Source organism: Emys orbicularis, chromosome 8, assembly GCF_028017835.1.
Source record: "Emys orbicularis isolate rEmyOrb1 chromosome 8, rEmyOrb1.hap1, whole genome shotgun sequence".
Classification (NCBI taxonomy): domain Eukaryota; kingdom Metazoa; phylum Chordata; order Testudines; family Emydidae; genus Emys; species Emys orbicularis.
In genome coordinates, this window is record NC_088690.1 from 54,555,667 (window position 1) to 54,581,841 (window position 26,175).

General features: G+C 43.2%; 1 protein-coding gene across 1 annotated transcript in view; it reads right to left on the minus strand.

The window, feature by feature from the left end:
- The window catches only part of HMCN1 (hemicentin 1), a 358,780-nt gene that overhangs the window by 249,610 nt on the left and 82,995 nt on the right, over positions 1-26,175 (minus strand). The window contains exons 5-6 of the mRNA XM_065408898.1: positions 15,679-15,850; positions 12,083-12,189 (exon numbers count right to left, since the gene is read on the minus strand). Of these exons, the coding sequence (XP_065264970.1) occupies positions 12,083-12,189; positions 15,679-15,850 (279 nt within the window). The remainder of the gene's footprint in view (positions 1-12,082; positions 12,190-15,678; positions 15,851-26,175) is intronic.

Sequence of the window (26,175 nt, forward strand, 5' to 3'; positions counted from 1 at the left end):
TCTGTCTTATTATCTATCCCTTTCTTGATGATTCCCATATTCTGTTCGCTTTTTTGACTGCCGCTGCACATTTTGTGGATGATTTCAGAGAACTACCCACAATGACTCCAAGATCTCTTTCTTGAGTGGTAACAGCTAATTTAGACCCCATCATTGTATATGTATAGTTAGGATTAAGTTTTCCAATGTGCATTACTTTGCATTTATCAACATTAAATTTCATCTGCCCTTTCATATCACCCCTTAGTCATCTCTTTTCTAAGCCAAACAGTCCCAGTGTTTTTAATCTCTTCTCGTATGGAAGCTGTTCTGTTTTGTTGCCCTTCTCTCTGTAACTTTTCTAAGTCTAGCATATCTTTTTTGAGATGAGGCGACAAAGTATTCAAGGTGTGGGTGCACCATGGATTCATATAATGGCATTATGATATTTTCTGTCTTATCGTCTATTCCTTTCCTAATGGTTCCTAACATGTTAGCTTTTTTGACTGCTGCTGCACACTCAACAGATGTTTAAAGCAGATGTTTTCAGAGAACTATCCACAATGATTCCAAGATCTTTCTTGAGTGGTAACAGCTAATTTAGACTCTATCATTTTGTATGTATAGTTGGAATTATATTTTCTAATGTGCATTACTTAGCATTTATCAATATTGAATTTCAGCTGCCATTTTGTTGCTCAGTTACCCAGTTTTGTGAGATCCCTTTGTAATTCTTTTCAGTCAGCTCTGGATTAAATTAATTTTGTATCACCTGCAAAACATTACCACCTTACTGTTTACCCTCTTTTCCAGATAATTTATGAGTATATTGAACAGAACAGGCCCCAATACAGATCCTTAGGGGACAACACTATTTACCTCTTTCCATTGTGAAAACTAACCATTTATTCCTACCCTTTGTTTCCTGTCTTTTAACCAGTTTCTGATGCATGAGGGGACCTTCCCTCTTATCCCGTGACTGCTTATTTTGCTTAAGAGCCTTTGTTGTGGGACCTTGTCAAATCTTTCTGAGAGTTTAAATACATTATATCAGGGGTCGGCAACGTTTGGCACGCGGCTCGCCAGGGTAAGCACCCTAGCGGGCCGGGCCAGTTTATTTACCTGCTGACGCGGCAGGTTCGGCCGATCGCGGCCCCCACTGGCCGCAGTTCGCCGTCCCAGGCCAATGGGGGCGGCGGGAAGCCGCAGCCAGCACATCCCTCGGCCCGCGCCGCTTCCCGACGCCCCCATTGGCCCGGGACGGCGAACCACGGCGAGTGGGGGCCGCGATCGGCCGAACCTGCCGCGTCAGCAGGTAAATAAACTGGCCCAGCCCGCCAGGGTGCTTACCCTGGTGAGCCGCGTGCCGAATGTTGCCGACCCCTGCATTATATCAACTGGATTACGCTTGCTAAAAAGAATGGCTCAGGTGTAGGAATCTCCCTCACATCCTCTGCAGTGAAGACCAAAGCAAAGAATTCATTCAGCTTCTTCACAACTGCTATGTCTTCCTTGAGCGCCCGTTTAGCACCTTGATTGTACAAGCAGCAAAGAGTCCTGTGGCACCTATAGACTAACAGACGTATAGGAGCATGAGCTTTCGTGGGTGAATATCCACTTCTTCGGATGCTTCTTTGGGTATTCACCCACGAAAGCTCATGCTCCTATACGTCTGTTAGTCTATAGGTGCCACAGGACTCTTTGCTGCTTTTACAGATCCAGACTACCACGGCTACCCCTTTGATACTTGATTGATTGATTGACAGGCTTCCTGCTTCTGATGTACTTCAAAAAATAATTGCCTGTTAGTTTTTGTGTCTTTTGCTAGTTGCTCTTCAAATTATACTTTTACGTTTGACTTGATAGAGTTTATGCTCCTTTTGATTTTCCTCATTAGGATTTGATTTCCAATTTTTTGCCTCTAATTACCTCTTTTACTCTGCTGTTTAGCCATGGTAGCATTTTTTGGTCCTCTTACATTTTTTTAATTTGGAGTATACCTTTTTTTTTTTTTAAATATATGGAGATATACCTATCTCATAGAACTGGAAAGGACCTTGAAAGGTCATCAAGTCCAGCCCCCTGCCTTCACTAGCAGGACCAAATACCCCAGATCCCTAAGTGGTCCCCTCAAGGATTGAACTCACAACCCTGGGTTTAGCAGGCCAATGCTCAAACCACTGAGCTATCCCTCCTCTAGTATGGTATTTTAATAGTTTGCATGCAGTTTGCAGGCACTTCATCCTTGTGACTGTTCCTTTTAATATCTGTTTAAACTAGCTTCCTCATTTTTGTGTAGGTCCCCTTTCTGGAGTGAAATGCTACTGTGGTTAAATGCTACTTTGGTATTTCCCCCGTACAACTATATTAAATTTAATTATATTATGGTTGCCATTAGTGAGCAGTTGAACTATATTCATTTCTTGGACCACATCTTGTGCTCCACTTAGAACTAGATCAAGAATTGCCTATCCCCTTGTAGGTTCCATGACTAGCTGCTCCAATAATTATTTATAATTTATTATAATTTATAAACAGTCATTAATGGTGTCTAGATATTTTGTCTCTGCATCCTGTCCTGAGTTGACATATACTCAGTCAATAGGGGCTTAGTTGAAATCACCCATTATTATTCAGTTTTCTGTTTTTGTAGTCTCTCTAATGTCCCTTGGCATTTCACAATCACTGTCACTATCTTGGACAGGTGGTCAGTGGTATATTGTTCAAGCATGGAATTTCTATCCATGGAGATTTTATGATACAATTTGATTCTTTTAAGGATTTTTACTATATTTGACTCTATGCTTTCTTTCATGTATAGTGCCACTCCTCCTCTAGTGTGACCTACTCTGTTATTCCTATATATTTTGTACCCTGGTTTTACCATGTCCCATTGATTATTATTGTTTCATCAAGTTTCTGTGATGCCTATTATATCAATATCTTCATTTAATACCAGGCACGCAGGTCACCCATCTTAGTATTTAGATATCTAGCATTTGTATACAAGCACTAACAAAATTTGTCAATATTTCTCTCAGTCACTCAGAATAAAGTCTAAAATGGCTGTCCCTCTGGTTACCTCCTCCATCTTCTGAAATAAGAAGTTATCCACAACACATTTCAAGAACTTACTGGAGACATTTTGTGTTTTGCTGCATTACTTTTCCAATGTCTGGGTAGTTAAAGTCCCCAATACTACCAGTTCCTGAGTTTTGGATAACACCTTTTACCTTGATTTAGCTGGTTCAGGACAAATGAATTAATGTGCTAATCTGAGTATATAGTAAGTGAAGGTAGTTGATACGTCAGAGTTAGCTAACATGCTAACCCCAACATAACCTCAACCACTTGTTCTAATCTACACATACACACTTAGGCTTGTCTACACACTGAAGATGCACTGTTTTAATTACTAAATTCATGCCTTTAGTTTAAGCAGTGCAACTTTATGCATAGACCAGGCCTTACAGTAGTTACCAGGTGTAAAAAAATGGTTACTCACCCTGTGCAGTAACTATGGTTCTTCAAGATGCATGTTCCTGTGGGTGCTCCACTCTCGGTGCGCTTGTGCCCACTGTACCTTTGATCGGAGATCCATTCAGCCTGTGCATGCGTTACTCAATCTCATGCTCTGTGCTGTTATATAGCGCTGTGTAGGAGAACCAGCCTTGGTTCATTCTCTACCACAAAACTCCATAGCAGAGAACTCTGAAGTAGAGAGGAAGAAGGGCAGGTAGTGGAGCACCCATTGGGACACATATCTCAAAGAATAACAGTTACTGCACAATGGTGAGTAACCATTTCTTCTTCTTTGAGTAGTGTCCCTATAGGTGGTCCCCTCTAGGTGACTTCCAAGCAGCTCTCTTTAAGGAGGAGCAGGCTTTGGAGTAGAGTCCAGTATTAAAGAAAGTATAGCTGAGCTCAACGCAGCATCAAAAGCTGAACCGTGAGTTATTGCATAGTGCTCAGCAAAGATACGTATAGAGGTCCACATCACAGCTCTACATAGTTCAATGATGGGAACATTTTTGAGAAAGGCTGTAGAAATGGAAATAAATCTCATAAGTGAATTTGTATGTCTGAGGGTGCTTGGAGATTACAAGATTGGTAGCAACAGCTAATGCAGTCAGATATCCACTTGGAAAGTCTATTTAGAGATCTGTCTGCAATTGAAACAAATAATTTGGTCTTTCTGAAAAGTTTAGTCAAGTCAAGATAGAAGGTCATAGCTCTTCTGATATGAAGTGTGTGTAACAATGCCTCCTCTTTGTCTAGGTGAGGTGTAGGGTGGAAGATTGGGAGGTGAACGGGTTGGTTAATATGGAACTTGGAAGATATCTTTTGTAAAAACTTGGGGTGTGAGCATAATGTGACCTTGTCTTTGAAAAAATCTTGTGAAAGGAGAGTATGCCATAAGAACCTCTATTTCTCCAACTTGTTCAGCTCTCACGATAGCTATCAGAAATGCTGTCTTCATTGACAAATGGAGAAGTGAGCAGGGAGTCATCGGTTCAAACGGAGATCTTGTAAGATGTTTAAGAACCAGATTTATATCCCAATCCAGAGTGGGACATTTGACTGGTGGAAAGAGATTTCCAAGTCCTGTCTGAGGAACCTCATCGTCATTGGGTTGGGGAATTCGGAATAACCTTTTATTGGAAAATCTTCTTCTTAGCATATATGCTACGTGCCTCAGGTGGCACATGACCAAAACTCATCATCAAATTTGATCTGCTGGTTGGATCGTTAGCTTCCCCAGCTTGGGCTGCGTATTGACAGGAATGCAATGTGAGCACTGATCCATGAATGGAAAGCTGTGATGGCTGACAGGTGAACTCTAATGGAACTCAGAGACAGCCCTGAGTTTTTTAGTTCTAGAATGTAGTCAAATATATCTGATAACTATCAGGCTGTTGGTGGAATGTGTTTGAGGTCACAACAGCAGGCAAATCTTGTCCATTTTTAAGTGCAGTGTGTAGATTGTTTTCTGCTCTGTAATAGCACTCTTTTTGCTTCCTCTGAACAGATAATCTCTAATCCTGTGAACCATCAACAAGCCATGCTTTGGGCCAAAGAACCCTAAGATTGGGGTGAAGGATCTTCCCACCTTCCTGGGAAAAGAGATGAGGAGTGGCCTGGAGAGTGATCAGTGAGTAAATGGCCAGCTGTATCAGGTAAGGAAACCAAGTTTGTCTGAGCCAGATCAGGAATCTTATGACCATACTAGGTCAGAACAAGGTCCATCTAGCCCAGTATCCTGTCTTCTGACAGTGGCCAATACCAGGTGCTTCAGAGGGAATGAACAGAACAGGTAATCATCAAGTGATCCATCCCATCCATTATAACAATTCTGGCTTTGTCCTTTTTTATTTTAAATAGAACTTTGGATATTACAGGAATTGGGGGGACGGATGCAGACAGTAGACCCAATGACCACTGACGGTGCAAGCCATCCCCCAAGGATCAGTGACCCAGCCTGCCTCTGGAGCAGAACTGGTTGCATTTCTTGTTTATCGTCATGGTGAACAGATCTATTTGAGGGGTGCCCTGTTGCCAGAATATGTAGGCAAGTATGATAGAATCTATCTTCCACTCATGGTCTTGAGAGAAGTGCCTGCTGAGTGTGTCCATGATCACATTCTGAACTCCTGGGAGGTAAGCTGCTATAATGACATTCTAATTGCATATGCATCAGTTCCAAAGCTTGACAGCCTTGGCACAAAGGGAGGGGGATCTTGCCCCTCCTTGTTGTTTGATACAGAACATGCATGACATGCTGTCTGTCATGACCTTTATGTGTTTGCCCCTGATTAGTGGTAGAAACTGGAGACAGGCATATCTGACTGCCCTGAGATCCAGGAGGTTGATGTGCGGAGTGGTTTTCTGAAGCATCCACCTGCCCTGTGCCATGTGGGTATCTAGATGCGCTCCCCACCTGTGACGTTTTCTGATTAAAATATGACCATGTAAATCAGTGTTGCTACCACTGTTATATAATTGCAACAAATCTTGTACAAAGTATGTCAAGTAAGGTGTCTATGGGAAGGTTATGATTTGCTGAATATGATTATGCTATTTGTATGCATGTATCATGTTTGTATTTGTAGTTATGAGTATTGGCTCTATACCTGTATTTCAAATATGTTTGCTCCTGTGGTAACGCTCACAAAGGTATTTAGCCTGCACATCTTGAAGAGACTATTCAAGTTAAGTGGCCCATCAAGAACACTTAGCTCACAATAAACCATGGGAGACGCCCATCCACGCTTGATGGACTTTCATGTGAACAACTAGAGTATGGATAATGGCTTCGGCTGTGACTAAGCGAAATCATGCATGGACATGTGACTTGCCCATGTGACCCCAAACACCATTTTGCTACCTGTAATTTTCCACTAGCTGTGCTGAGGGCTTCGTTTTAAACAATAGATTTCCCTCCACATGGCAGAAGCTATAAAAGGCCCTGGAAACATCTCAGTTTTGTCTCTTTCCTGCTCAAACCTCTTGTGATGGGGCGAAGACTCACTGGTGTGGTGCCTCCTGCTGGTTGTCCAGGGAATTAGCTCTTTTCCAGCTCCAGAGCACCCTCTGCCGGCTGATGTCTTGCCTGCCGCTGGCCCCTGTGTCCCTCCCGGACCCCAGTGCCACTTTATCTCGGCCCCCAGCAGTAACCCACAATTGGGGTCTCCCCCCCCAGGGGAACCCACAACCCTCTATCCCCACCTTGCCTCAGTGACTACTGCCAGTCATCATCTAGCCCCTGCTCACTGGGGCAGACTGCAGTCTGTAAACCATTCCTCATCGGCAAGGGGGGTTGGACCAGCCGCCTCTGCCTATATCTGAGCTGCCCCTCTGCAGCCCTAGTATCCTTTTGTGAGCCCTTAACTCGGCCTGCAGCCTGGGCCTTTGCTAGGCTGGAGCTCCCCAGCTCCCTCTGCCCTTCCCCAGCACTGATCCACCCTAGGTACCCTCCTCAGCTTCCCAGGCAGCCAGGTCCTTCTTTCTCTAGAAATCTAGAGAAAGAATGTCTCTGGCCCTCAGCCGTCTTATAGGGCCAGCTGTGGTCTGACTGGGGCGAGGCCCCACCTGTGGCTGCTTCCCCCAATCAGCCTAGCTTTTCCCCGCTGCAGCCCTCTCCAGGGCTGCTTTATCCCCTTCAGGCAGGAGCGGGGTGACCACCCCACTACACCTCTGGACTATGAACTTATACTAATGGGAGGATTCTAACCAAGGGACTGAGGACCTTCCAATGATTTGGAACAACCAGTGACTTAACAAGCCAGCACTTTATTCCATCACTGCTACAAGCCTGATCCAAGAACTTGGATTGTTTGTATTTGATTCCTTTAACCAATTTTAACTCTCACCTTTCTTTCTTTTTATAAATAAACTTTTAGATTTTAGATACTAAAGGATTGGCAACTGCGTAATTATTGGGTAAGATCTGAGTTGTATATTGACCTGGGTGTGTGGCTGGTCCTTTTATTTGATTGGTTTTAAAGAACCACTCATCTTTAAGTCTAGTGTTTTTGGTGGTGATACAAACTCTGGAATACCTAAGAAAACTGCTGTTCTGACTTCTCGTTATCCAGTGTGGTGAAACAGAAGTTTACTTTTTTTTGCTGGTTTGGTATAGCTTATGGGAGAATAACCACCAGTTTTGGGGTGTGTCTGCCCTATTTCTCAGCAGCTTGTCCTGAATTTGGTATTCTCAGTTGTGACCCACAAAGGCACAGTTACACCACCACAGCAACGATATATCTGTTGTTATGATAACTGCTGGGAGAAGGACAAGTGAAAGGGACTCCCGCACAAACATTGTGAGGGTATTTCCACCAATTGAGAGATTCCTTTACAAAGATGGGTATGGAAAGTAGTGTAGTTAGACTGTCTTTTCTGTGACTAAACAGTCCTCAGCCACCCTGAAGGCATCACATTTGCAGTCTTGTATGTCTATAACGAAAGTAGCAACTGCAATATGCCCCAACAGCTGAAGATAGCTCTTGACTGGGAATTTGAGAAGTGATCTGGATTATATTGACTATGTTGGATAGGGCCATGAATCTGTGCATTGGGAGGTAGGCACTTGCCGCCCTTGAATCAAGATGAGCTCCTATGAATTCTAACTTTTGCACAGGGGTTAGGGTGTATTTTTTGAATGTTCAATTGCAGGTCCAATTTGAGAAAGAGGTCTATGGCTTTGCAAGCTGCCCATGAAGTTACATCCAGGGAGCAACCTTTCAGAGGCCAATTGTCTAGGTAAAGGAATACCATAATTCCTTCACTGTGGAGATGTGATGCTACTACTGACATAATCTTTGAAAAAAGAGAGCACCCTGTACTGAAAGTGGTCCTGACTGACAGTAAAACTTGGAACCTTTTGTGGAATGGGTGGACCGCTATATGGAAATATGCATCCTGGAGTTCGAGGGCTGAGAAATAATCCCCTTGGTCCAGTGACAGAATTACTACTGTAAGTGTCACCATTTTGAATTTTTGTGCCTTCATAAAGGTGTTGAGTAGTCTTAAATCTAGGATAGGTCTCCAACCTCCATTCTTTTTTGGAACCAGGAAATACATGGAATAAAACCCCTTTCCTCTGTGCTGCATGGGAATCAGTTCTATAGCACCCAAGAGAAGAAGAAAGTCTATTTTCTGTCATAGCAGGTTCTCATTAGGGGTGTCCCTGAAGAGGGATGGGGAAGGAGGCTTAGCAGGTGAAAGAGAAGTGAAGTGGATGGAATCTCTTGTGGAGATGATCCCCAAAACCTACTTGTCCGTAGTGATAGACTCCCAATCCTTCCAAAAGTGGTAAAGGCGATTGCTAAAGGGAAGAAGGCAGGTGGAACATTCCAGTTGGTATGAAAGGATATGGCAGCTCAGGATCTTGACCATCCCATGAAAATTGGTGCTTCAAGGTGGAAGGTTATGTGGTTGAAGTTTGGGAAGTGGCTGGTTTTCTCCTCTGGAACCTGTCTCTTGCGTTGAGGTTCTGGGAACCTGAGAATTAGGTGGGGTGGGAATCTCTCTGGGATCTTCTACCATATTCTAAATCTCCTTATAAATCCTGAGAGCTGAAGCCAGGAGTCCCTCCTCATAACTACCACTGTAGAAATCGAATGAGCAGCAGTATCTGCAGCTTTCAGAGAGGCCTGCAAAGATGTTCTGGAGCCCAGTTGGCCTTCTGCAATAATTGCCTGTAATGGCTCTCTGTGTTCTGCTGGTAGAATGGATACTCAGTAAAGGAGTTCAGCTTGGTATAATGTTAATGGTTGCACTTTGCCATTAACACCTGGTAGTTGGCGATTCTGAATTGTAAAGTAGCAGATGAATATAATTTTCTACTGAACAGGCTGAGGCACTTATGGTCTTTATCATAGGCCACAGATTTAGCGCGATGCTGCCTTCCACGTTTTTTAAGCACCTCAAACACTAAAGAGTTAGGAGATGGATGAGAAAATAAAAATTCTGAGTCCTAAGAGGAATCATAATATTTTTTGTCTGCTCTCTTGCATGTGAACGGAATTGAGGCCATGGTCTGCCAAATAACCTTTCCAGGGTCCAAGAGGATTAAGCTGTATGAAGGATGACAAGAAGCTTATAATGTGATTCTTTAATCTCTGCAAGAGGGAGCTGCAAAGAATCCGTGACCCTCTTAGAACTGTTTAAAATCATCAGCCAGAGATGGTGGAGGTGGCATGATCACTTCATCCAGAGATGAAAAAGAGATGTTAGCTGGTGGAGAGATCTCTTCATCAGTCCTAGCTTCCTGTTCCTCAAAGGTTTCTTCTTGATGTTTCAATCTCCTGGAGAGGGCGGGTGATGAAGGTTGTTTATCTCTTTGATAGGTAGTGCTCTAGGCCCTAGAGAATTGCTGGTGATAGGCTACCCACAGGTCCCAGTGTGGTCAAGGAGGTGGTATATATGGCATGGTTGGAGGCATCCATGAGTGCTCATTCCAGTGAGATAGTGGCAGTGGATGTCTCTCAGGAGTAAGATCAACTTCCTCAGAGACCTCTGGAAGACAGCCTCTATAGGAATGGTGTGGAGAACCTTGGACAGATATTTGAGAGACTGAGGCAAGATCTTCAACAGAATCCTCCTCTTCCAACTCACTCTGAAATAGTGGACCACCGGAAGAAACATGACATGTAACTGTCGGTACTGGGCAAAAATCTGAAGATCTGGAGGTCCTTGGTACCAAGAATATATCAGAGTTGAGCAATGGTGAGTCAGGCATTTCAGACCTGCAGTACCAAGAATGTTGTCGGTACTGTGTCCATGGCCTGCACTGAAGCGACAGTTGGTGAGGGAGTTGACAATACCATGAATCCCAAATGCTCCAAGGGGAGTCCAGACGAAGCTAGAGCAGGCTTCTTCAATACCAAGCAAGAAGAGGAGGACATCTTGGAGCCTGGGATTTTTTAGTCTTTATACTTAACTGTGCCCTCGGTACCTGAGGGGCCAGCAGTCTCATGGGTACCAGACAGCAGTGGGCACCAAAGTGGCTGAAGTCATTGGAGACCTTGACACCTTTGAGGTAGATTCCCTACCTGGAGAATTCGAGAGACAATCTTTGGGAGTCTTATGAGAGGAATCGTGGATGTTCCTCTGAGATGCCCCTGAGGAATGCGGTTCGGAGACAGTGAAGGAAGCAGACTTACTCTGAGACTGGCATATGGGGTGTGGGGGGGAGTGTCTCCTGGCCAGCATCAGAGGCCACACTTAGTGACCTCTCCATCATGAGGAATTTAAGTTTGATCTCCCTGTTTTTTCTGGCTCTAGATTTTAATGCCAGACAGAAAGTTGCACTTTTGGGATATATGAGATTCCCTGAGGCAACAGATACACCGGAAGTGTCTGTGACTCATCGGGATTGCCTCTTGACATAAAAGACAGTGTGTGAAACCAGGAGAAACTATATAAAAGCTATATCAATAAATAATTTGGGGGAGGAGGTTAAGTTTTTTTTTTAAACTACAACAGCTGAAACTACTACTAACTACTACTAAGAATAACTATAATAAACTAACTACTAAAAGAGCTAAGGGGTCACAGTTCAGGTAAAACTCAAAAAGGACAACTGCTAAAGCTCCGCCTCAGGCCAAGGTAGGTGAGAAGGAACTGAGAGCGGTTCGCCCATGATGTGCTACATAACAACAGCATGGAACATGTGATTAACATGCATGTGCAGGCCGAATGGACACTGCTATGAAAAATCTCCAATCAAAGGCACAGGGAGCACAAGCACACCTAGAGTGGAGCACCTATAGGGACACCACTCAAAGAAGAACAGGTGTTCTCTAGGTGGCCCTTCATTCACTTAATACCAATTTCCTGTTCTGTTATTGCTGGTAAACAAGTTGGTATTACATCTATCTAGGGCTTTTCTAAGGGCTTGTCTATACTTACAATGCTACAGTGGTGCAGTGCCACTGTAATGCTTTAGTATAGACACTACCTTTGCTGACAGGAGGGATTCTCCCATCAGTGTAGATGATCCACATCTCTGAGAGGCAGTAGCTAGGTTGCCTAGCGCTGTCTACACCAGGACTTTGGTCATCTTAACTATGCTGCTCAGGGGTGTGTGGATTTTTCACACCCCTGATCAAGGCAGTTATGCTGACCTAATTTTCTAGTGTACACCAGGCCTAAATCTTTTAAGGCCCAATCCTATGAATGCATATGCAATGACAATACTCACATGTGTAAATTTACTTGTCTGTTTGAAGGATTGGGCCCTACGCTCTCTGTTCAATGTTCATTCATAGAGTAATGCATCAAATAAAAGATCGTCTGAACAGTTCATAGGCCTACAAACCAAATCCTTGGCCTGCACATTGTGCTCTCTTTCTCTCACATGTCCCACTGTGCACAGAGAGCCATAAAGCAGCAGTCTCCCCCTGCACATGCTCTCTGACAGCACAGCAAAAACACACCGTGATCACTGTGTTTTGCTCCTGTGTACAGGAAAAGGACAAGCAGGCAGGAATTGACCTAAAATAACTCTCTAATTTTTCTACTACCTGGGCAAAGTTTTAATTCTACTGCCATCAAAATTAGTGACTGCACATCATACACAGAGACAATAAGCTAATACCTTAATCGTCCACATTCCCGGTTCTGGATCTTTTACATTCACCACCTTTGCAGAGTTATGGATATTTAGCAACTCATTCAAGCCAGATCCTTTCCTCATCTGCTTACCTAAAACACAAGTAAACATGGAGTAAATTAATTTCTCTTAGCCATGTCACACATATGGTTACTATATGACTTATTAGCTAGCTCATTTTATGGTATTTACAGTAATCTCCAACTTCAAGCTGTTACTGGAAATTCTTTGTCAGGATTCTAAAAATGCTCAAAGAGTCATTCTAACTTTTCCATTCATTTAATAACTTTAATACATCTCTGTGTGGTGAGTAATGACTTACTGATATAAGAATCAAATTATCAGGCAAATAACTTTGTCTTCTTCCCAGAACAAACTGATGGCAAATGAGACGTAGAGGTTCGGTGGCAGATGCTGTCTATGGCCAGTTTTCATTCAGAATTTTAGAGAATTCTTCCATCAGTGATGGCACTGATAGTACTGACCAGCTGCCAGCATGCTCACCCTTCTGTCCTCTAGACCTGCACTTAGCAAGGTAGATGGCATGGTGGTAGAAACACTGTTAGCCAGTCCCCACTAGCAATTCCACTGTTTCTAGCACTGTTGGTGCTGCACCAGTGTATTAACTTTAAGGAAGTTCCCCACTCTTGTTCAAACTTCTTAAATTTTCATTGTGAATTTAGCCTGGCTATCAGGTACATTCTGCCTCAGTAAGGGAGTACCAGTTTTCATAATGTCTTGGTACTCAGATAAGTTTATAGGCTAGAATCAGTTCTCTAAAGAGACGCTCAATTACCTACGCTGCTAATCATTAAGTGCCATCCGTGGCTGAACAATATGAGGAAGAGCTCCAAAACAACAGATGAGGCTCAAGTGCAGGAAAAGGGCTCAAGTTTGGGTACTGGATATATGGGCCACATTGTTGGCTGATGTATATTGGCATATCTCCACTAATTTGGAGCTATGCTGATTTAAACCAGATGAGAATCTGGCCCTTAGAACATGAACAAGAAGGGCCGATTGGCTATATCTGTCCAGATCCTCAGAGGAGGCTGAGAAGCACACAATGCAGGTGAGCATTCCTTTGATTCTGAGTTGTGAGCATGCCAGATTGGTCCCTGGTGTAAATTAGAGCAGCCTACCAGGTACTGATATAGCTGACAATTAAAGGGGTAGAGGGACAGACTGGCCATGTCCTTTTCTCCCCAATCTTCCCCCTGATGTCAGCAGTGAAGGGAGGACGAAGAATAGGGACCTCTGTGCCACAAGTGGTGCATCCCATCAAAGTGGGGTGATCTTCCTGGGGCTGTACACGAGGGCGTTGGGGCTGGGTTGTGCTGGTGGTGTGTCACAAGCAGCTGCACAGCACAGCCAAGGATCTGGGACGTTACAAAGAACAAAGGGATGGAATTGTTTTCTGATTCAGGCCCTGATCCTGCAATCAGAGAGTACCGGATTTAGTGCTTAATGCAGCAAATAGTCACACTGAAGTGAAAGGGACTACTCAGGGCAGTAAACCCAACTCTGGCAGTCCATGTTTACAGGATGAAGCCCCCGGACATGATAAACTGAAAGCACTGTCATGCAACCCTTAAACGCATTTTCCCAGATTACCCATGATTTGAAAGTCACTTTAAACAACAAAGGGTGATATGCATTTTTAAAGTGTACAAAGTAAACAAAGCACATCTGGCAGAGCTAGTATTTAAGGCAGAACACCACACATAACTGTTAATCGTGCTCTTCAGAGACACACTCTAAGCAAAGTCTCCCTTCCTGTAAACAAAGGAGGAATGCCTCAGATGGAAGACTTGACCGGGGTGCCTTGCAGAGAACCCATGCTGTGAAAAGGAACATTTCATAGACACTTTAAAGAGCTCAAAATAAATCTCCAGCTGAAAGTCACTCAGAGTCCAGAATGCACAATCTTGAATTTTAATTTCTGGAGCATTACACAGGCTCCTAAGGACTCTAACTTATAAAGGAGTAATAATCTATTAAAAATACCTTTATTTATAAATAGTATTCCAGATCAGTAACCTACATTCTTTTTTTCACCACTAAATAACTATGGGCACATGATGCAGAGTTTGAATTGGAATGTTCTCACGGTTCAGGTGTGTTTGATTCTTGGTTTTGGTTTGGTTCATAACTAGTAAGGGCCAGCTACCATATTCAGGTATGTTCAGATGCTGAGCTCCAGTTCAGCCCTGCTGTACACATATGACATGATATAGCCAAAACCGATAGGAAAACAGACAGAAAAACATTTGCCATGTAAATCAGATACTAAATAAAATGGATATGGTAGAAAATCATCAAGGGTCAAGAAAGAAAAGTTGTATGTTGTGGTTGTGGTGTCATCAGAGGGCACAGCTGTTAAATAAGATAATTAAAAGACTTTATAATGGCATTAAAAGACCAAATGCCTTCATGCTAGCAGTGACTATTTACAGTGCTATCACTTTTAGAATTGGGCAGATCCATACCTCATGGCCACACTAAAGAAAACCCTTCAGAGTAATTCATCTGTAATACTAGATTGGATAAAGCACTAAAAACCACTGTAGAATAGAATTCTGCACTAATTGGGGATTTTTCATGAGAGTTTAACAGATTTAAGCACCCACCTCCCTTAAGCCCTTTTGAAAATCTCACTCTGGATCTTCCAGGTCTCTCCCCAGATGAACAAAATAGGCCTTTTTCATGCTTCTAGGACTCATCACTCCAGAATACATTCTTGGAGCAAGTAGGAGGAAAGTCCCCGTATCTGTTTTCAAAGTTTTACAAACTTTATTTTCACTGAGAAAAGCATATTTAAGAGTTGGTTACTCTCAAATAGGCTTTTTCCAGTCAACTTCCAAAACAATAGCTTAAAGTGTCAAAGGGAGGTGGGTGCTTCTACTGTGAAGCAAATATTGAGCCAGACAACAATCCCAGTTACTGCTGTATAAATTCAGAGTAACTCCACTGAAATCAATGGATTACTTCAGATTTATGCCAGTACAAATCTGGCATAAAGTGTAAGATTTTTTTTAGAACTGTAAGAATTTCTTTCTTGCCATGGAAAGCATACTTGAGCATAAGCAATAAAGCAGGGGAAACAGTGCCTATTTTGTGAATAAACACAAGCTATTCCAGTCTTTGAAGCTAGCAATGTGGCACCCTGCATGCAAGCAAGTTAATTAAGAAAAGTCAGGAAGTATTTTAGCCATTTACATTTCTGGGAATTATGTGATTAAACTGCTGAGTAACCTTCTGGCTATATACTCCTCCAACTTTTCTTATAGACTGATCAGCTAGGTTTCAAAATAATACAAAGAAGTTTAGACCCAGTCCTGCTCCCACTGAAGTCAATCAAAGTTTTACCACTGGGCTCGTAGTTGCATTAGTATAAATTCAGAGTAACTCTCTGAACTCAGCTGAGTTATTCAAGAGCCACATAGGTGTACGGAAGCAGAACTTGGTCTACTGACTTCAATGGGAAAAGGACCTGGCCTTTCCTGTTGGAGAGTGCAAAGCTGGGTTGTCTTGTTTATTTTTTTCCCCACTAAATATAAAGGAATATATGGATATCTCACCTAATGGATCATGAATTTCAATTACTGGAGAAGGGCCACTCAGTGACACTGTGACCTCTTTCAGACTGGGATCAAAAGGAATTTGCCAAGTATTTACTGCCAAGGTTAAATGGTCTGTGGATAGGAGATGCACTTTGGAGGCCTGCACCGCTTCTTCTACCCACTTCAGCACCTACAAGAAAAAATAATATTCATGTCACAAGACAGCATGCAAATCTTCCATAGCAGTGTTTATTGCAAGTTGTAGGTACTACTTTGATCAATGTTTTGACTGCTATGAGCAATGATCCTGTCACCTAGACCCATGTTAGAAGCGTGGTTATCAAATCACTGAGAAAGTTGCGTGGTAAAAGACTTGCCAATGCTAAAAGTCCTGCTTGCCTGATCAAGCACTTCCACCAATGTCAGTGAAGCTATCCTCCTGATAAGACAAGCAGGATTTGGATCCATATCAGGTAACTACAGCAGCCCAGAAATAAAAAAGACAAGAGTTGCAATATCCGATTTGGGGATATCTGTAGGACAATAAACAAACACACAAACAAACCTCTAAGCTAAGGTATGCCTTTATTTTCATTGTGCGATATGAAAACAGACAGAAAAACATTTGCCATGTAAATCATATACTAAATAAAATGGATACGGTAGGAAAACATCAAGGGCCAAATTCTTGTCAACTTACTCATGTGATTATCCTTGCTGAAGCCAATGGGACTGTTCACAGCAGTGGTTCTCAACCAGGGACTAGGGGCCCCCTGGGGGGCCGTGAGCAGGTTTCAGTGGGGTAGCCAAGCAGGGCTGGAATTAGAGTTGCTGGGGCCCAGGACAGAAAGCTAAAGCCCCAACGCATGGGGCTGAAACTGGGGCCCTGAGTCCCGCCACCCGGAGCTGAAGCTGAAGCCTGGGCAATTTAGCTTCGCGGGGCCACCTGTGGCTTGGGCCCCAGGCAATTGCCCTGCTTGCTACCCACAATGCTGGCCCTGGCTTTTATATGCAGAAAAACAGTTGTGGCACAGGTGGGACATGGAGTTTTTATAGCATGTTGCGGAGGACCTCAGGAAAAAAAAGATTGAGAACCTTTGGTTCACAGGGTTAAGGCAAGTAAGCATAAAACTAAAAAAAGAAACTTATTGTGTAAATAATACCATATGTAATTAACCTATGAAATTTGCTGCCACGAGATATCACTGAGACCAAGAATAAGAAGATTTTTAAAGGATTAGATATGGATACAGATATTGAGAACCACCACAGTTATAATGGTACATAAACTCTCATGCTTCAGGACATATGCTAATCATGAATTCTCTGGGTTAGGAGAAAACTTTCCTTATACATGTTATGCCATAACATTTATGGAGTTTCTTGAACCTTCTTTTGAAGCATCTGGGACAAGCCACCATCATAGCTGGGATACTGGACTAGCTGGACTGCTGGTCAGATCCAACGTGACAATTCCTATGACACTACATAGACATTTACATCAGGACTGAATTTGTCCTTAAGAGAATTATGACCCTTAATATTTTGCATTTGTGAACAGCATCAAATCAACACGAGAAAGTAAAATAAATTACCAGAGTCCAAGGCTCTGTATTTCCGCTGCAGCTGCCAATGATCTTACTAACAGAGCTGTGAACAATTTGGCACATTTGCTTGACAGCGCTTTATGCAAATTGTTTTTGGTACTGGTTCACATTCCCTGAGTTTCAGTGTCAATCAAGCCCTATAGTTCAAGGCTAAAGCCAGTCAAAACCACTAAACATCAAGTCAAAATCATGCAAGGTTTAAACCTTTCAGTAAACCTGGGCTGAGTTTCAAATTTTTACTACAGGAGAAAGCTTGACATGTTTCGTGGGATTTCAGGTTTCACTGTGTTTGCATAGCTCTTATCATGCTTAAAACAAAACAAAGAGCATCGCCATGACACCTCTTTAAATCAGCTGTTACAGGGGAAACAGTGAAAGTGATATGGCCATAAGCGCCGACTCCGTAAGTGCTCCAGGGCTGGATCACCCACGGGGAAAAAATGGTGGGTGCTGAGCTCCCACCGGCAGCCTCCCTATCAGCACCTCCACCTCCCCGAGCACCTCCTGCCCACCAGGGACCCTGCCGAACCCCACCGATCAGCGCCTCCCCTTCCCTCCCGGTGCCTCCCACTGGCTGCAATCAGCTATTTCGTGGCATGCAGGAGGCTGGGTGGGGAGGGGGGAAGAGTGAGGACGCAGTGCACACAGGGAAGGGGGTGGAGTGGGTGTGGGACGAGCTGGGGCAAGGGTTGGGCCTTGAGGGAAGGGGTGGAGTGGGGGCGGGGACTGGGGCGGGGACAGGGGTCGAGCACCACCCTCCCCACCCCCGGCACAATGGAAAGTCAGTGCCTGTAGATATGGTCCTATCTAGATTCACTGAAGCACTACAATGGTGCAGCTGCACCACTGCAGCACTGTACATGTAGAGAAGCCCTAAGGTGGAAGACCTGGTTAGGGAAGAATATGAGAAACACAGGGAGTCATATGGCATCAAAAAAGAACCATTACATTATAAGCTTTCCATTGACAGATGGTTAACTTATTAATGAAAAAAAATTCCCCAAATTTTCTGCAAAAATGTTCCATTTTCCACCCACTAAGAATCAAAACCAAATCTCAAACACTTTCAGCAGCAAAAAGGGGGAAGGGAAGGAGAAAAGGGAGAGGAAGGTGGAAAAGCGGGGAGGGAGGAATCATTTTTCTTTCTTTTCCATGAAAAACAGAATTTTTTAAACAAAAGTTTTCTGCCAAAATATCAATTTAGAGATTGAGGATGAAGAATCATAGAATCATAGACTTTAAGGTCAGAAGGGACCATTATGATCATCTAGTCTGTCCTCCTGCACAAGGCAGGCCACAGAATCTCACCCACCCACTCCTGTATCAAACCCCTAACCTATATCTGAGCTACTGAAGTCCTCAAATCGTGGTTTAAAGACTTCAAGGTGCAGAGAATCCTCCAGCAAGTGACTCATGCCCCACACTGCAGAGGAAGGCGAAACCCCCCCAGGGCCTCTGCCAATCTGCCCTGGAGGAAAATTCCTTCCCGACCCCAAATATGGTGATCAGCTAAACCCTGAGCATGTGGGCAAGACTCACCAGCCAGACACCCAGGAAAGCATTCTCTGTAGGAGCTCAGGTCCCACCCCATCTAACATCCTATCACAGGCCATTGGGCATATTTACCGCTAATAGTCAAAGATAATTAATTGCCAAAATTAGGCTATCCCATTATACCATCCCCTCCATAAACTTATCAAGCTTAGTCTTGAAGCCAGATATGTCTTTTGCCCCCACTGCTCCCCTTGGAAGGCTGTTCCAGATCTTCACTCCTCTGGTGGTTAGAAACCTTCGTCTAATTTCAAGTCTAAACTTCCTGATGGCCAGTTTATATCCATTTGTTCTTGTGTCCACATTGGTACTGAGCTTAAATAATTCCTCTCCCTCCCTGGTATTTATCTCTCTGATATATTTATAGAGAGCAATCATATCTCCCCTCAGCCTTCTTTTGGTTAGGCTAAACAAGCCAAGCTCTTTGAGTCTCCTTTCATAAGACAGGTTTTCCATTCCTCGGATCATCCTAGTAGCCCTTCTCTGTACCTGTTCCAGTTTGAATTCATCCTTCTTAAACGTGGGAGACCAGAACTGCACACAGTATTCCAGATGAGGTCTCACCAGTGCCTTGTATAATGGTACTAACACCTCCTTATCTCTACTGGAAATACCTCGCCTGATGCATCCCAAGACCTCATTAGCTTTTTTCACGGCAATATCACATTGGCGGCTCATAGTCATCCTGTGATCAATCCTGAAGTCCTCCTCCTCCTCTGTGACTTCCAACTGACGCATCCCCAGCTTATAACAAAAATTCTTGTTATTAATCCCTAAATGCATGATTTTGCACTTTTCACTATTAAATTTCATCCTATTACTATTACTCCAGTTTACAAGGTCATCCAGATCTTCCTGTATGATATCCTGGTCCTTCTCTGTATTGACAATACCTCCCAGTTTTGTGTCATCCGCAAACTTTATTAGCACATTCCCACTTTTTGTGCCAAGTTCAGTAATAAAAAGATTAAATAAGATTGGTCCCAAAACCGATCCCTGAGGAACTCCACTAGTAACCTCCCTCCAGCCTGACAGTTCACCTTTCAGTATGACCCGCTGTAGTCTCCCCTTTAACCAGTTCCTTATCCACCTTTCAATTTTCATATTGATCCCCATTTTTTCCAATTTAGCTAATAATTCCCCATGTGGAACTGTATCAAATGCCTTACAGTAAGAAGGTTCCCACTAATTCTGGGGGCTTACCTACATGGAAAAGTTTGATGAGTTAGAACTCATTTACACAGGAGATAACAGATTATACAAATACAGATTAGAAAATACAGATTATGCAAATATATGAATCTAATTAGACCATTCTGAAGCTATATTAAGGACTGTAATCCATCTCTCCATAATATAATCCAATGGTCTAAATTTGTTACAATTACAATATTAAAATTATTAATTGATATCTCACATTATTACAATGTCTCCAAGGATCCCAAAGTGCTTGACAAACTTTAGATAAAAACAGCAACAACAGAAATGTAGCCATCCCTGAAGTTAGAATCAGAGATGCGCTGACAATGGTCCTGATCCTGCAAGCAATTACACACATGCACAACTTTAGGCATGTGAATCATCACACTGACTTTAACCTCCACTGATGCCAAATGATGGAGTTCACTTAGGGTACATCTACACTGCAATTATAATTAGAGACCTGAGCCCGAATGTCCACACTGCCATGTTTAGCCCCGGAGCCCAACGAGCCTGAGTTAATTGACCTGGGCTCTGACACTTGGTGTCATAGGGTAGATGTACCCTCAGATTACTTCAGTGGGACTGCTCATGTATATAAGGTTAAGCATGTGTGTTTGCAGGATTGGGGCCAGTATTTATGAAAAGGGTTTCCCATATTAGCGTTCCCATTAACCCAGGATGAATCTTGTATAGCAGTTTGCAAAGCATACGATGAGAGGCTGTGGAATCTATTAATTTATTTCCCCATTTGAACACACATACTTTCTCATAACCATAACACCGGAAGCCACTAAGCAAAGAGACCTAGAAACCTTGCTAACAAATTTTTATTAAGACACGCTTTGCTGGATGTGTTTATACTTTGTTCCTTCAGATATACTTTGCCAAATTTAACACTGGTATAAGGGATGCAATTCTATTGAGCTTTATCTTCAGAGGAGTTTATGCACCTTTGCAACAGAGCTGAATTTGGCTCACTGAATATTATTACAGTACTGCACCATGTTCCAGTTTGAGTAATTTCGGGGGCAAGTGGGAGTATCATCCAGTGGGAAATTTTTGAAAATTCTTATAAATCAGTGCAACAGTTTGTATTTCAAAGGCCAAAAAAATTGCTCTTCAAAATATTGTTATGAGACCCCTGGATGTCCTCTTTGGCAGGGATGATTTAGGAGTTTTCATGGGAGTGCTGAACTCTATCAGAGCCTGGGAAATCATTCCATCCCTCCTTTCCGTTTGGAAGCAGAGTTTTAAAAAGCCATTGCTGCATATCACAGGGTGGAATGTGACACCCATTGAATGGTGCATGGCAACACAATATATTTCAAGACAAAAATGGAAGAAGAAAATTGCATCTAGTTGAAAATGCATGGGGGACTTTAAGTAAACAAAATACACCTCTACCCCGATATAACGCGACCCAATATAACACGAATTCGGATATAACGCGGTAAAGCAGTGCTCGGGGGGGCAGAGCTGCGGGCTCTGGCGGATCAAAGCAAGTTCGATATAACGCGGTTTCACCTATAACGCGGTAAGATTTTTTGGCTCCCGAGGACAGCGTTATATCGGGGTAGAGATGTAGATTGGGTCTTTTGCACTATTCCAGCTGCTTTGTGCAGATCAGCAGCACAAAGCAGCTATAAACCCAGTTTAACCAGCCATCTAAGGATTCCAGGTGGCAAAGACACATTGTAACAGCTTGTAGACCACAACACACCTGCCCGAAGTAGAGGGCAAGGCAGCAGATATGCAGACATGGCCAGGTATCCCTCGCCCCCCAGAAATCCCTGACTGCTAGAAAGGTCCCAGGCAATTGTGACTGCTTTAACTTACATCAGGGGACCTGCTGATCCCTGGACTGAGGGAAAACCACCTTTGTTTCACCTCCCTTGTCCTGGAGCAGTGCTTAATTTGTGCTGGGGCTTGCCAGAGCTGAGTCCAGCACCTCTAGGCACCTCATAGCCCCGGAATCTCTGGGCTTGGTGCGTCAGTTATGAAAGTAAAAAAATTACTTGAGCCCGGGCCAATCTTTCATTATAAATTAATCACTGTCCTGGACTAAGCACAGCTCAGCATAGGATCTGGACTAATGTAGTTACCAGGGCTTGATCCTGAATTACTTATACAATCCTTACTCAAGCAGAACTCCCATTGACTTAATTATGGGTGCCATAAAACATCCAAGTGATGGACTATAGTTGATAAACTAAAATACATGCCTAATGTGCAGTTGTATAGCACTATTTGCATTGTGACTTTTGCACAGCACACAGCATAAAACACATTTTGAAAATTTCCCATTGTTTATCTGCAGTATGGCAGACTAGCTCTAATTTGAAAATACCTGCATAAACGAATATTTAGTACTTATGTTTTATCTGTTCAGGGCCTGATCCAACTTCCAATGCTAATAATCTGGCACCTTTTTAGACCAGTGATATCATACCTAGAAGGATAACATCTCCAATGGTTCTGTTGGTCATCCAAGTTCTATCAGTCAAAATCACTATTCAAGGATTAGCATAGGGATAGAAAGTTGGTAGAAAGGAAGCGAATGAGCTCATGAGTCTACAGCTCTGATTGAAAACCATATTTTAAAAAGAAAAACCTGTCAAAATCTGATTTTGTTTTCTTCTTGTTCAAGAAAATTTTTAATGTGACAGACAATGAGATAATGCCAAGAACAAAAAGAGGCAGGGGGATCTTAATGAGAAATACGGGACGACAGAGAAAATCAAGAACTGTCCACTTGGTATGTTATTAATTCTTACATAAATATGCAATAGAATTTAAGTTAATTCATACTGAATGCTGAAATGTAAGTGCATATTTCATATGTTTTTGTTTAAAGGCATGGGATCAATTTCCCTCAAGTGCTGCCTGTGATAAATGGACTCCTTTTGCGTTTACCTTTTTATAAAGCTGAACATTAAAAGAAAGCCAACCCTAGGGCACTGCAGCAAATATAATTTATTTTATCCACAAAGGGCCCCTAAATTCTACTCAATGGGTCTCTGATGCACTACATATAACTAGTGGATGAGTCAGCAACACCATCAGAAAAATTGATGAATAAGCACCTTCAGCACAGTAATTTAGGAATAGTTATTACAATAGATGGGTAAAGTGGTTCCAATAAAAGAACCCCCAGTTTGAACCTCAGTCAAAACCCTACTCGGTTTTTTTGAGCTTTGAAAAAAGTTAAAGTTTTCATATGTCTCTGTATTTCCTGTTTATTTTATCCAAAAGCAGAAATATCTATCGTAAGTATTCATATGGCCCCCATTAACACACCATCTTTCATGTTTTACCCCCATTTTACAGATAGGGAACTATGGCACAGAGAGACCATGTGTTTTGCCCAAAATCACAGAGGAAATCTGAACCAGAGCAAAGAACTGAACCCAGGTCTCCTGACTCTGAGGCTACTGCCCTAATAGCTGGACTATCCTTTCTCTCGACGTGACAGTAGTGTGAGAAAAGCTACTCTGATAGTATTTCCAGCCAGGCCTAAATCAGGAAGTACCAGATAACTCACGAGGGTAATTTTTGTGCGATTGCCAGCCTGATCTCTAGGCCAAAGAAATCTGGATTACTGAAGGGTCTGAATATCCCTGAATTTTGAAGAAATTTTGATCCAGATCCATAGCCATATCATTACTGCTGGTTTTTGAGTGCCAAAATATATGGCACGCAGTTCACAAAACTTAGTAAAGAAATTAGGTAAAACCCTGGCCCCTTTGAAATCAACAGCACAACTCCCATTGCCTTCATCGAGGCCAGGATTCCACCTGTGATCCCTACCCTGAAAAGTATGATTTAAATTCATCATGTAAAAAAATGTTAGGATTACAAATTAAAACAACAAAAAAGGATGAGGAAGCAAGAGAAGAACAAGGGTAATAATAATGAGGTTACTCAATAATGGCCTGGTCCAGATCCCATTCAATCCAATGGAAGATGGATTAGGCCCAAAGCAGTTACTTATCTTGATAGTTAATTCAGGTTTTGTACCTGTCCCTTTTTTCACTTCCCATTGGTAAGGCAGCGGAAATCAAGAGAGGTAGTTGGGAGTGCAGTTTTAGGGAGGGTATTTCAAACGCAAGGGAGCAACATGGAAGAAAGCATAAAGACACCAGGAAAAGGAGGCAGCCATAGGGATGTCTGTCTGCGTCATTGGTGAAGTGAAAAGGATGGGAAAACAAGAAAGGAAAGCAGATCAGGGACAAGAAATTCAAGAGACTGAGGTTCAGGGGTTTCTCTAGCTTTGGACAAACATCTGAATTCTTGGATACTTAACCTGACCAACTGAGCCTCTGGAGAATCACCCATCACATACGGCTTGAGCTGAGGAATTTCAACTCATTATGAAGACATAAACAAGCAGCAACTGACCAAAATAGAAAAAAAAGAAAGAAAAAGAGCGGCATCTCCTTCTTTCCTGTTTACACCATAGTTTGGATTCTCTTAGTAAAGTCAACAGAAACAATCTCTACATGTGGAAATAAAGCAGTTGCTAGACAACTAAAATTCTCATTTTAATTACTATAGCACGTCATTAGTTTCTGAAGCCAAATCACTTCTCTGGCTAGTGCAGCTGTTCAGAAATACAGTCCATGGGAGGGAATGGGGATCAAGTTTTGAAATGAGATGATAAACTAAAGATGGATTAAAAATGAGAAAAATAAATACAAAAATATAAAGCAATCTTGCACGGAAAGAAAAACAAGCTATGGAAAGAAAACAGATTCAGCAAAGGAAAAGAAAATGTAGGTACTATAAAAAAAATGACAATGAAGGCATCACAGAAAGTGTTAATGTTCTAGAAAGAGCACCTTTTTTCTGTACAAATATTAATGAAATATTATTACTCAAGCATTATTTCCCCATTTTGCAGATGCGTTGACTGATTTGGTCAGCAAGCCAGAGTTTGAAAAGTTGTGTGTACAATCCATAGCTCCCAATGTTCAGTGATGTGCTTCAACCATTAGAGCAGAGGTGGGCAAACTATGGCCCGCGGGCCACATCCGGCCTGTGAGACCATCCTGCCCGGCCCCTGAGCTCCTGGCCGGGCAGCTAGCCCCTGGCCCCTCCCCTGCTGTCCCCCGTCTCCCCACAGCCACACCGCTGCGCGGGCAGTGCTCTAGGTGGCTGGGCTGCATGCTCAGGCAGGGCAGCGTGGCAGTGTGTCTGGCTCCGGCCAGGAGGCGCAGCTCCAGACATGCTGCTCTGAGTGGCATGGTAAGGGGGCCAGGACCAGGGGGTTGGATATGGGGCAGGGAGTCCTGGGGGGCAGTCAGATGACAGGGAGCAGGGAGCGGTTGGATGGGGCAGAGATTTGGGGGGGCAGGGGATGGGGAACAGGGGGGATTGGACAGGAGGTGGGGTCTCGGGGGGCCTGTCGGAGGGCAGGGGTGTGGATAGGGGTCGGGGCAGTCAGGGGACAGGGAGTGGGTTGGATAGGGGATGGGGTCCCGGGGGGCGGTTAGGGGTGGGGGTCCTGGGAGGGGGCAGTCAGGGAACAAGGAGCGGGGGGGGTTGGATGGGTGGAGGGTTCTGAGGGGGGCAGTCAGGGGGCAGAAAGTGGGAGGGGTTGGATGGGGGCGGGGGCCAAACTGTTTGGGGGGCACAGCCTTCCCTATCCAGCCCTCCATACAGTTTCGCACCCCAATGTGGCCCTCAGGCCAAAAAGTTTGCCCACTCCTGCATTAGAGTCTACTCTAGACCATACCCCCTCTTTTCCAACTGCTTCCCCAACAGATGGTGGGCTATGCCTAAACACATCTAGTAAACGTGCTACAGCAGCTCATTACTTCAGTATTGACTCTTTAGACCAAATTCTAACTTAAAGGACATACAGAGAGGTCTCAGTGAGTTTATTGGGAATTATGTATATGCACCCGAGGGTGTAACTTGGCCCTTGGTATATTAATTAAAAGGAACATGGGACTCAACACCACTCTGCGGTCCAGACCACAGTGTACAGACAGGGAGTGATATGTATTCATTTGAGAGAAATGCAAGAAAACAATGCCACTTAGGAGTTTTGGAAATTTTATGGTTGAAGGGCTGTTAGTGTTGCATATTCCATTATGATTCCATCTGGCATGGAAGTAAATCTGGAGAAGATTAATACCAAATACACATTTTA